We start from the raw sequence: 12,500 nt of genomic DNA on the forward strand, positions 1-12,500 counted from the left end.
TCTGCAAGGCTAAGGAGCGCATCATGGAACTCATTAACAGAGACATTGGGAACCTCAAAACACTGGACCCTACCCAGTTTGGCTTTGTTAAGGGCAGATCATGCCTCCTAAACCTGGCGGACTTCTTTGAGACAGTTACCAAGGCTATAGATGAGGGAAAGGTGGTAAACACAGCCTAGCTAGACCTTGCAACGGCCTTCGACACCATTCCCCATTCTGGTATTATAGACAAGCTCACCAGCCTGAACATAAACCCCTACATCACAAGATGGGTTTCCAACTGGCTCACGGACAGAACCCACATGGTAAGAGTTGCGGGAGCTAGGTCTGACTCTAAACCGGTTACAAGTGGCATTCCCCAGGGCTCAGTCCTAGGACCCCTCCTGTTTGGCATAAACTTCTCAGTGGTACAGGCAAGCACAGGAGGACTATGGCTGACCAAGTTCGCAGACAACTGCAAACTAGGGGCAATAATTGACTCTCCGGCTGACACAGACATCCTCCAAAAGGGTCTCACTAAGACGGATACCTGGTGTCAAAATATTGGCCTCAAGCTAAATGCCAAAAAGTGCATAGTCATCCCCTTTGGAAAAAACAAAGTACCCACAAACTACCACATAGGTGGTAGTATCCTAAATACGAAAGACATAATAAGGGATCTGGGGACTCGGGTATATAGTAATCTCTCCTTTGATAGTGACATTGCCAAAGTGGTTAGAAAATCTTTCTACATGGCCCACCTTATCACAAAAGGGTTCACATCCAGATCAAAAGAGGTCATTGTGCCCCTCTATTCATCAGTCATCAGACCCATCATAGAATACAACTCCCCATTTAAGATGTACCTTACAAGACACCTACAACAGCTGGAAAGATGACAGATGTACCTCACCAAAAGGATCACTGGCCTCAAACAGATGCCCTATGCAGCTAGACTGAAGAAACTCCAGCTGTACTCGGTTACATACCGCCTTCTCAGAGGTGATCTCTGCCTGACATACAAGGCCATGTCCAACCCAGAATTGATGGACATGCTCCACCTAAAGAAAACCTTATCCACTCAAGCCACACACTCTAGGGGTCTAAACCCCACCACAACAATAAATAGGATGTGCTGGAGGGATATATTCCTGTCACAGAGACTTCCCATGCTTTGGAACAAGATTCCAATCTACATTAGGCAGAGCTCCTCACTAACACTCTTCAAGAGAAACCTTGACGAGTGGATGGGAAACAGAAAGTGTACCCAGGGGATCACTTCAGTGGATCTGCTGGACAGAGGCACAGGGAACTAATCTAAGGGAGCGGCGAAAACCAACACAGTCTGGCTACGCTTATAAATGCCTTCAGGCAGATAGCCTAGTACCTACCTATGAACCTATATACATATATATATATATATATATATATATATATATATATATATATAAATACATATATATATATATATATATATATATATATATATATATATATATATATATATATATATATATATATATATATATAAACCTATATAGCTATAAGTGTGTGTGTGTGTTTGTGTGTATGTGTGTGTGTGTGTGTGTGTATATATATATATATATATATATATATATATATATATGTATATATATATATATATATATATATATATATATATATATATATGTATATATATATATATGTGTGTGTGTGTGTGTGTGTGTGCGCGCGCGTGCGCACGCGCGCAAACTCCAAGACCTAAAATGTTCAATATGTAGTACTGTAAACCTCTGATCATTTAGGTCAGTGGGATAGATGCAAATGACCTCTGAAGGACATTCCATTGTTTCCGCTACATGACTTCTGAATGGCCATAACGATTAACCTTTTAAGTCTTTACTGGTGCTGATGGGTCCTTTACTTGCCAAGAAAATGCACTCTCTTTCCCCTATCTAGCTTTATCTTGCAAATTTCCTGTGGTATGCTGCTTTGTCTGCTATACCCTTTTTGCTTTTCACTACTCACCTTTCCACCCCCTTTGATGAAACAATAAAGCATCTGGATTGCTTGGCACAATTTTACATTTCTTCCCATGTCCATGCAGTTTTTTCTTCAGTGCACTCACCTGCTCCTTACCAATATGGGTGACTGCTCACACTCCCTCATGTATTTCTCAGTCTAGTTCTTACAAGTTTAGAGCAATATGGCATGCGACTGCAAATTATCCTTTCTTCATGGACAATAGGCCACTTAGCTCTGCTTTGCTTATGTGGTTTCATTTTGCCACACTCACCTCATTAAAGCACAGCCATGTGCCTACTTATGCTATTTGTACCTGTTCATTTATTCATGTGTATTTAGTGGTACTGTGTTTTAGGCCTAGGAGGTATTAGCTCTGCACTGCATTAATGTGCTGGACTACAAATCGTGCCATTAATTGTGCCCATGCTAATAAACATATAGTTTTGAGTCACCTTAAAGACAGGTTATCCGATGTTTAATGTAAATAGTTGCAATCCTCATTATTTGTGAAATTCTTCGCTAGTTTTATGTAAGTAAAAGTAAGACTCATGGATGTCAAGGTTCAGCAAATAAATGTTAAACAGATATGGGCACAAAATTACTCCTCAGGGACACCATCATTTACAGTATATTGTTTACCATGTGATTCTTCAATTTCTGCTCTCCGTGAGCTGTTAGTGAGCCCATGTTTAAGCCCATTTATAGGTTCATAGGTCCATAGGTGGGTACTAGGCTGTCAGCCCTGGGGCCTATACAAGCCCAGCCAAAAAGGTACCCTGGCTTTTGCCACCCAAGAAAATTATTTTCCTGTGCCACTGTCGAGTAGAGCCACAGAGGTGATCCCCGGGGTGAATTTCCTATTTCCCATCCAATCATCAAGATTTTTCTTGAACAGTGCTAATGAGGAGCTTTGTTTGGCATAGATAGGTAGTTTATTCCAAAGTATGGGAAGTCTCTGGGACAGGAATCTATCCCTCCGGCATGTTCTGTTTATTGTGATGACAAGGTTTAGGTCCCTAGAGCATGTAGCTCAGAGGGATTGGGATTTCTTTAAGTGGAGCATGTCCAACAGCTCTGGGTTTGACATAACTTTGTATGTTAGGCAGAGATCACCTCTGAGTAGGCGATATGCGACGGAGTAAAGCTGGGGTTTTTTGAGACGGTCTGCATAGGGCATCCGTTTGAGGCCGGTAATCCTCTTTGTGAGGTATTTCTGTGGCCTTTCCAGTTGTTGTAGATGTCTTGTGAGGTACATACCAAAATTGTCCCAAGGTCTCTTATCACACTTTTGGTGTTAAGTATACTACCGCCTATGTTGCAGTTCATGGGTACAGAGTTTTTACCAAAGGGGATGACAATGCAATTTTTGGCATTGAGCTTGAGGCCATGGCTTTGATACCAGGCATCTGTCTCAGTGAGGCCCTTTTGTAGGATGTCTACATCATCAGGAGTTTTGATTATGGCCCCTAGTTTGCAGCCAAAGACCTTCTGTGTTAGCCTGTACTTTAGAGAAGTAGATACCAAACAGGAGAGGACCCAGGACTGAACCCTGTGGTACTCCACTTGCCACTGGTCTGAAGTCGGATTTGGAGTCTGCTACTTTCACAGTGTGGGTTCTGTCAGTGAGCCAGTTGGCAACCCATCTTGTGACATAGGGAATTATAGCTAGTTTAGTGAGTTTATCTATAATTCCAGAGTGGGGAATGGTGTTGAAAGCCTTGGCAAGATCTAGATAGGCTGTGTGAACCACCTTACCCTTGTCTACAGCTTTGGTGACTGCTTCAAAGAAGTCTATCAGGTTTAGGAGACATGATCTGCCTTTTACAAACCTGAACTGGGTTGGGTCCAGAGTTTGGAGATTACCAATGTCTTTCTTTACAAGTTCCATGATGCTAGATTCCATGGCCCTGCAGACCAGGCTCATCAGGCTAATGGGGTGGTAGTTCCCGGGGTCCATGGTGGCTCCCCCCTTGTGGAGTGGGATAACCGTTGCTGTGCGCCATTCAGCAGGCACAAAACCTGAGGTGAGGCTATGATTGAACATGGTACTTAGGCGGGGTGCCAGTTCATTCTGTAGTTCGTGTTGAATGCAGCCTGGGATGTTGTCTGGTCCCATGGATGCTGTGTTCCTGGCTTTGGAGAGTGTAGTTTTTACCTGTGCAGCCGTGATTACAGGAACCTTGCATTCTTCTGGTATAGAGATGGGCTCTTTAGGGGATGAGAGGGGGGTAAAGTTAGCACTGAACCTATCTGCCAGGATGTTGGCAATATCAGTTGGGTCTGTATATTTAGTGCCATTGTGCTGTAACTCAAAGCAGATCTGAGTGTTGCCATTGAGATTCTTGACATAGCTATAGAATGCTTTGTGGTTGTCTTTAGAATCAGTGGCGATTTTGTTTTCGTAACTAGCTTTGGAAGATTTTATCAGGGATCGCAGCTTCTTACTGAGGCTGGCCAGGGAGCTCCTCCACTCATGGGATTTTACTCTCTTTTGCAACAGTTTCTTCCTTCTGTTGTACAGTTTGTTTATGGCAGGGGACCACCAGATTGGCTTCCTTTTTTTGGTGGATAGCATCTTGGTTCTGTTTGGGATAGCATGATCCATGCACTCATGTAAGTGCTTATAATGTAGGATTCAGTAGTCGTAACTGTATTGTCCATCTGCATGGGTGTCATGAAGTTCACCACTTCTGTCTTAAGAAGCGTGAAGTTGGCTTTGGAGAAAGGGCTGGAAATCACAGTTTAGCTAGTTTATTCAGCTATGATGGTTTGTTACCTTTATTGAAGGTTTTCCCAGAACTCTTGTCATCTTCACTTTTTTTTCCAACAACAGTCTACATCAGTCTTCAAATTATTAAGAAGAGATTTAAAGCTCTGTAGTTTTTAATTTTGGATGTGCTACCCTTATTTTCAAAGGCAGTCTTAATAATTGACCTTTTCCAATCAAGTGATATGACACATTCCTATATGCTTTTGTGAAATAATGTGGATACAGGAAATACAAGCCCACTGTTTTGACTTTTACTGTCCATATTACTTATTCTATCATAACCAGTATCTTTATGTGTATTTAATAATGGCATTAAATCTTGCAGATTGTTAGCACTGAGAGGTTGTCAATCAACTGCTGCTCTGTAGGGAACCATTTCCTTAATTAATACACTGGGGCCAAAATTTGTACTGTAGTATTGTTTAATTCCATTGAAAACTGAAAATTCCTTTAACCCATAGTCAAACAGAGCAAAGGTTTAAACATCACTTGACTTAACGCTGTTAATATAGTTTTAAAAGGATTTTTGTTCATTTTACAATTTGATACCAGATCTTCAAAAGAGCAATGTAATTTTAATAGCAAGCTTAACTAACCTAAATAATCATAGTTGTGCTACAGTGTTCTGATAGGAGATCAAGCCTTTCTCATACTATCTTTTATTCCAAAAATTTTACACCCTACTAGGTCTTTTATCTTGTCATACTGTTTGAATTCCCTTCTGACGTTATGATATATGAGCTTTTGCTCTGTATGTATTCCTGTCCCAAAACCAACATCTCAAGAATATTTGTTTAAATAAGCAAATTAAATAAATAAACCAGACTTTGAATGTGTCAAAAAATAGATTTCTAAACAGCAGACCAACAAAATCCTTAGTAGCCAGCACAGTGAGATGCAGTACAATAAATATCCTTGCTTTAGTGCACCTGATAGTGCCAAGGAATGTATCCATCCTTCTTACATTGTCACTATTTAAGGATAGTTTTAATTTTTTTCATTTTAGGAAGTGCAGTTTTGGACAGATATATCTATTGTTTCATGGTGTGTAATTATTGCATTATTACTTTTTTTTTAAGGTGCAACCCGAAGAGATTGGCCATTTGCAAAACAAAGAACTGACATACAGACTGGACAAAGAAAGCCAATAGGTATAAATACAAGTCTTCAACAGAATTCAGAGAAAATTAATGGCATTTTAATATATAAAACTCAACCCAGAAATAACCTCATTTTCTTGTATGCTTTCCAGATACCAGTGTGGCTGAACCAGATGTTGGCTATACCTGGACTGAAGTGGACAATTACGACACTACAGGTAAGGTTTGACTTTTAAGGACAATACATGGGTATTTCTAGCCTACAAAATTGTAAATTATAACCCTGCCACTGGAATTTTGTTTAGTTTTGTATAGAATAAAATGTCTGTGACTATTTCTGTGTGGTTACCACTGGTTCTACAGCTGTAAAAGACTCCTGAACTTCAGCACCCAACTAGCTTTAAATATACAGCTTACTGCACCAGTGAACTGCTGTTTACAGAGATGGCATACCACAACACTGGTTACTCCTCTATGAGGTTCATAGAGAAGTAATTATGGAAATTTATTTTCATAAGGACATGTTCTTTTACTTCGCTGTGGGGCCATGGGCTCAAAGAGTCACTAGAGCCACCTGTCCATTTATGAAGTAAGGAACTGCGAGGACATAGAAGTTACTGTGAAGACAATCAATAGCAAACTACAATCAGCCTGCATTTCCATTTAAAAAAATGACCACAGCATAAGGTATAACTGGTGGTGCAGAGGTAGTGTTGTTGTCTCACAGCAAGAGGTTCTCCCGTTCCATTCTCGGCTGGAGTGAGGGGAGTACCTTCTGTGTGGAGTCTGCATGTCCTTCCCACAGTTGGGTGGGTGTTCGAAAGACATGTGTAAATGGGCGTGCCTTTGTTGAAGGTTGAACGTCGAGCTGGCACCTCGGCATTCATGAAAACCTACTGCCAGTCATTAGCTGACCGGAGTTCCACTGTGGCGACCCCTAACCGGGAAAAGCCGAAAGACAACAACATAAGGTATAACTGCAGAACTGTACTTTTTACACTTTTGTTATCACTGTTTGTCTTTAGTAAGATGTCTGCCTACATAGATTCTCCAACAGTTATTCATGTACTGCTGCCTACTCTTGATACTAGGCAGCAAATTAAAACATACAGATATTTTCAAACACCGCAACCACAATGTGTGTGTGTGTGTGTGTGTGTGTGTGTGTGTGTGTGTGTGTGTGTGTGTGTGTGTGTGTGTGTGTGTGTGTGTGTGTGTGTGCGTATATAAAACATGTGAATATTTTCTAAGAGCTTCCCCTTTAACACAGAGCTTCATGAGATAAAAGTACTTAATTCAAACTACAGTTAAATACAAAAATAAATCACATTATACAAAATATCATGCAAATTAATCTCATGACTTAAAACTAATGATTAGATTTTTTCTTTCTATGGAATATCTTAAAATTCTCCTTATCATTAAGATTCAGAGAACTACCGGCTTCAAGCTTTAATTGCCACAAGAATTATTTCCAATCGAATGCATCTTCTGCACCAGACCTATTAATACAATTTTTAAAAAATCAGTGACAGAAAAAAAGAAAATGCACTTTTGTAACATTCTTGCATACCTTAGTCTGCCTAGCTAAAGCATTAGTATAATCTTTAATTTCAATTGCATGTAGATATTCATATATTCTATGAGACAACTCCCTTGTTGTCCTACCTATGTAGAATGCACCACGTACTGTACAAGAAGCATTATAAACAACAAACTTTGATTTGCATCTAAATCCCTGATGCATACAGATTTGCCTTGATTAACATACTTACAATAGTTGCAGGCTATGCATTTATACATTTATGCATCCAACTTAACTTAGAGGCTCCATCACTCACTAAATTATTTAAACCTTCCTGAAAAATATATTTCAGTTTAGTTTCCCTTTTGTTAAGAAATAAAGGAGAAGAATCTCCTATGTTACAATTAATTTCTGGGAAGCCTTTAAGAAACTTCCAATTATTTCCAACCACTTCTTTAATCTTTTCTGCATCTAGCATATTCTTTAATTATAGGGACACTTCAAAACTACTATGATCTCAGTATGTTGTTTTATAAAACTGGACTTCCCTTTTTTCACTATTAAACCTCTTTGGTTGGTATCTAGAGTGCCTATCATTCCCTTCAGTCAGTCTACTTGTCCTAATAAACTGCCCCTTAACAATATTATTTTTTCATACTGAAGGGATGCATACTGGTGAAATTCAGATAAGTGTTACTCTGAACTTCTTTTTTGAATACCCTGGCTAAAAGCAAGACCCCTCAGCCTTATACAATAATAAATCTAAAAAATTAATTTTCAGACAATCGTGAAAAAGTAAAAGAAAGAAAATCCTCATTACTCAAATAATTCATATAATCAATCAATCTGGGAATACTACTCCTCCAAATCAAAAAGATATAATTGATAAAACATTTATATCATACTATACATTTCATAAATTCAGATTTAAATATGGCTTCATGCTCCCACCTTGTTATAATGGTTGAGATTTTCAACAAGAGCCATTGGGTTTTCAGAGTGTGCAGATGTACCAAGACGGAGGATCAGGTCAAAGGACATGGATGGAAGTTGCAGCACAAACGCTGAAGCATTATTTTCAGCAGGCATTTCTGAAAAATCAATGCAGCAACAAAAAGGGCAAGTGCAAGACATAATTGATTATTGATTAGGGACTTGTTGACAGTGATTATTCTTTGAAAATTGCTAAACGTTCTAATGTTTGTTTAAATAGCTGAGAAATTAGCTTGTTGAGTAACGGTTAAACTGCTAGAAGAGGAAATGCTAACAAGACCATTAATTGTTTGAGGGATTATGTATGCAAATTTAATTTGAAGTGCGTCTTTAGTATTGTTAATAATGATTTTCAAAAACATAGTGCATACAACCCACCTCTCATACCTGAACAGGAAGTTTTTTAAGGGCTACTGAAAATGATGTGAGGTGTTTATTAAAAAAGAGGTCCAGTTTTAAATTCTACAGTCTGTCACAGGATGAAAGGAATTATTTGTTTAATTTAAGTAACAATATAGAATTATTAGTGGCCGAGGCAGACAAAGGTAATGCCTTGGTGCTTCTTAATGCAGTTGGCTACAAAAATTGTGTGTTTCATTTATTGAGGTATAAAAATTTTTATAAAAAGGTCAAATGGGCAGAGATTGTTAGAGATTACAAGTAAATTGATTTCCTAATAGAGAAATGGTTGACTGAAGGGTTAATTAGTAATGATTTGTCTGAATATTTTAATGTTAATGTACCTCAGATATGTTGTATATTTGGTCAGCCGAAAATACATAAAAATCTAGATAGCCACTTTAAGATCAATTGTTACTGGCCATTGAAGTAAAAGTGAGTCTATGGCAATTTTTATTGACACCAATTGCAAAGTGTAATTAAGAGTAAATCATATATAAGGGGGTCCTTTGAATTTATTAGAAACATAGTAGATTTGAGAATATATGATGGTGATGTGTTAGTCACTATCAATGCTGTTTCTTTATATAATGTTATAACCAATGATACAGGATTAGACATAGTTAAAGAAGTTTTATGTTCAAGTGGCATTTTTACCAGTGGACAGTGCAGGTTATTTAGAGAAATTTTGGACTTTATTTTGTCTTATAATTATTTTAAATTTGGCAAGCATTTTTATAATGAAATAAATGGTGTGGCTATGGGGTCAGCTCTGGCCACGTTACTCTAATTTATTTATGAGGGGATGAGAGTCTGAAGACATTTTTAAATATGAATTTATTTAATTTATAGTATAAGTGTTTTATCAATGATATCTTCAGCCTGAACTATTTTTATGCTGGTAGTATTCTTTAGGTTCTAGGTTTCAAACTGGATTTTACAAGTCATAGCAAACCCAGTAACTATTATGTTTGTAATATTTTTACAATATCTCAACAACCACTCAAGTTACACACATACTGTCAGCAGCATTTTATTCATCTAGCTGAAAGCTTTCATATGGTGCTAAGCAATTCTGTTTGTGCTACTTGGTTGCTGAGATACTTAGAAAAAAACATGACATTTATGACAATATAAATAAATATATGAACAACAATTATTTTATCTTTACCTGCACTAGATAGAGCTCAAATATCAAAACAGTTATATTTGCCATTGTATAACCTTTAAGATAAAATGTTTTACTACTTTGAATGCAGCATGGTTTTGGAAATATTGATGCAAATAATAAAGAAGCAATATTTGGCACCTAGAGGTGTAAGGATGTAACTACAGAAATATCTGAAGGCATCACCCGGCTCTAATGAGTTAATATCTGTTAGGTTTAGTTATGTGTTTTAGATTGTTTTAGTCCAATTTGCCTGTAATGCCACTTTCCAAGAGACTAGTTTTGGTTCATGTTTAGTTTTATCATTTTATTAACTTTAATTTTCATTCCTAGGTTTGAGTTAAGAAACAATGGCTGTACCAGGGAGGGGGGTCAACATGCATATTTTTTTGCTTTCCGTGTCTGACAGGGTAACAAAAGACTTCTACTTGGCCTAGGTTCCATGACATTCTGTACCTCTTGAACAAACATCAAAAGGCATTAGGAGATACAGAGGCAAGATATTTATTAGGCTGTTATTATATGATCACTGAGTTTTAGTCACCCTTTGAAAATGCCCCAAATGACCCCCTAGAAGTGTTATTCTTGCTAATGAACAGTAACAGCAATGTCAGTTATTAAGCTGAATTTGGAAGTATGGATGGGAAGCTGTTAATGAGTCCAGATGTTGTTACTGAGCTCCCACCCATTTTGGATACTGCTCAAAGTGAAAACATGAAGCCTTCTTACCTACCATCTCAAGTGGATAATGTTATAAATGTATCTTCTTCTCAGGTGCTCATATTGGGGATTGTGATCTCAGATGTTTATACAATGGAATATCTAGGATCGGCAGACAACAGATATACAGGAAATAGATTTTTCACTTCAGAACTCACCAATGCAGTAAAATCTTTTTATTACGTAGCAATATCCCTCACATTTTGATCCTGATCCCCTTCCACCCTTTCCTGCAATCCCATGGTTTGAACAAGAAGACTGATGAGTTATTACACATGGCATGTCAGGAAAAGTTTGATGGTTTTGTGGTGTCATGGTTTAATTTAGACAATCCTATCTTAGTTAGGAGGTATATAGGTTCTCATAAGTTTAAAAATTCCAAAATTTGTAGGAGGGGTTCTTTGCTGTTCAGTTGTGAAGCTTATAAAGTGTTTTATATCTCTACCTGGCTCTTCAAGTCAGATTTAAAAACAGTGGGCTTGTATAAGTGCTCTGACCTATCCTTGGAGTACAAGTGTTTGTTTTTGGATTAATTGACTAACTCCTTTTACAAGGAGTATTAAATTAGTACTGGAGACTTACTATATATTTAAATTCATTAGCCATTGACTACATAATATATACTTCAAGAGCCAAGGCAAACGTTCTTGTACACAAAAAGTATTTTCCCCACCACAGTGCAAATATTGTAGATGCAGTATTTATCTATCCATCTGTAACTTCAAACAACACATGTCCATTGCAACCTTTAAAAAACTAGCCCTGGGATACAGAAATGCCACATCCAAGATTGCAGCCTGGACAACAGTGTTTACAATGCTTGCATGATGAGCCCTGTGGCTCATTAACAATGTATGTGACCAGGCATATGTGCAGAATGATCAGCTTCTCATTGTGGATGCAGTAGGGATCTGCAGGAAGATTGTGTTACACCAACTCACTGCTTGAGTAAAGCACTAACACTCTTTTTAAATATTGACTGTGAATGAACATTTAGTTTAATCATCATGAACCCATGTGCACAGATGGCAATACCAGGTGCTGATCTATGGTTTTAACTTAAAGCAAAAGATAAGCAGAAAATATCTTCTGAATGAATGTGAAGCTGGGATGGCTAAGGCCGGTGTGTACATGTGGTCACAGAATCTAGTTTTTACTGATAAGAATAAAGATTTGTGCCAGCCTATGGCCGGCCTTCTACTGTAACTTTAACAGTTTAATTTCCAAACACATGCCTATTGCTACTAGTGTTCATATATTCTATAACAGGAAACATTATCCTTGGAAACAATTTAGGTTATTTCCTTCAAATCGTAATGCGTTAAATCTGAAAAAGTTTAATGCAGTCTGTCCAAAGCTATATGATTTCGTAAGGCATCCTATGAAAGAGCCTTGGCAGCTAAATCAATGGACAATAGGAAGGCTTTGTACTCTCATTATAAACTAGCATGGTATGGGGCCAAAAGAGAATGCCATTTTGTGTATAAGGGTATAGGTATAAAATATCTTTTGAAAACTGCAAACTCCCCTGTTGATTTTATTGCCTCTTACTCCTCGAGTACTTGCTGTAACAATCCAAAATAATTTCCCCTCATAAATATTGAATTCCTTGTTGTCACTATAGATTTGATAGAAAAAAATAGAAAAAAAAACAATATTAGATTTAAAAGCAAAGAAAGCACCTGGTTGTGACAGAATCATGGGTATTTTTATCAAAACATTGCATAGTTCTTTAACCTTATTTTGTAAGCCTTATTCCATCCAACATTACAGAATGATTTTGTCCAAATACATCTTTGTGGTAATTAGACAATCCTTCTACCTTGCATAACTTATTAC

At 37.7% G+C, this 12,500-nt stretch overlaps 1 protein-coding gene across 3 annotated transcripts in view; it reads left to right on the forward strand.

The window, feature by feature from the left end:
• The window catches only part of VIT (vitrin), a 1,072,224-nt gene that overhangs the window by 673,331 nt on the left and 386,393 nt on the right, over window positions 1-12,500 (forward strand). For all 3 annotated transcript variants that reach the window (XM_044057778.1, XM_044057780.1, XM_044057779.1), the window contains 2 exons: window positions 5,836-5,907; window positions 6,009-6,074. In XM_044057778.1, coding sequence (XP_043913713.1) covers window positions 5,836-5,907; window positions 6,009-6,074 — 138 coding nt within the window. The remainder of the gene's footprint in view (window positions 1-5,835; window positions 5,908-6,008; window positions 6,075-12,500) is intronic.

Source organism: Protopterus annectens, chromosome 1.part2, assembly GCF_019279795.1.
Source record: "Protopterus annectens isolate FY-2018-M chromosome 1.part2, PAN1.0, whole genome shotgun sequence".
Classification (NCBI taxonomy): Eukaryota; Metazoa; Chordata; order Ceratodontiformes; family Protopteridae; genus Protopterus; species Protopterus annectens.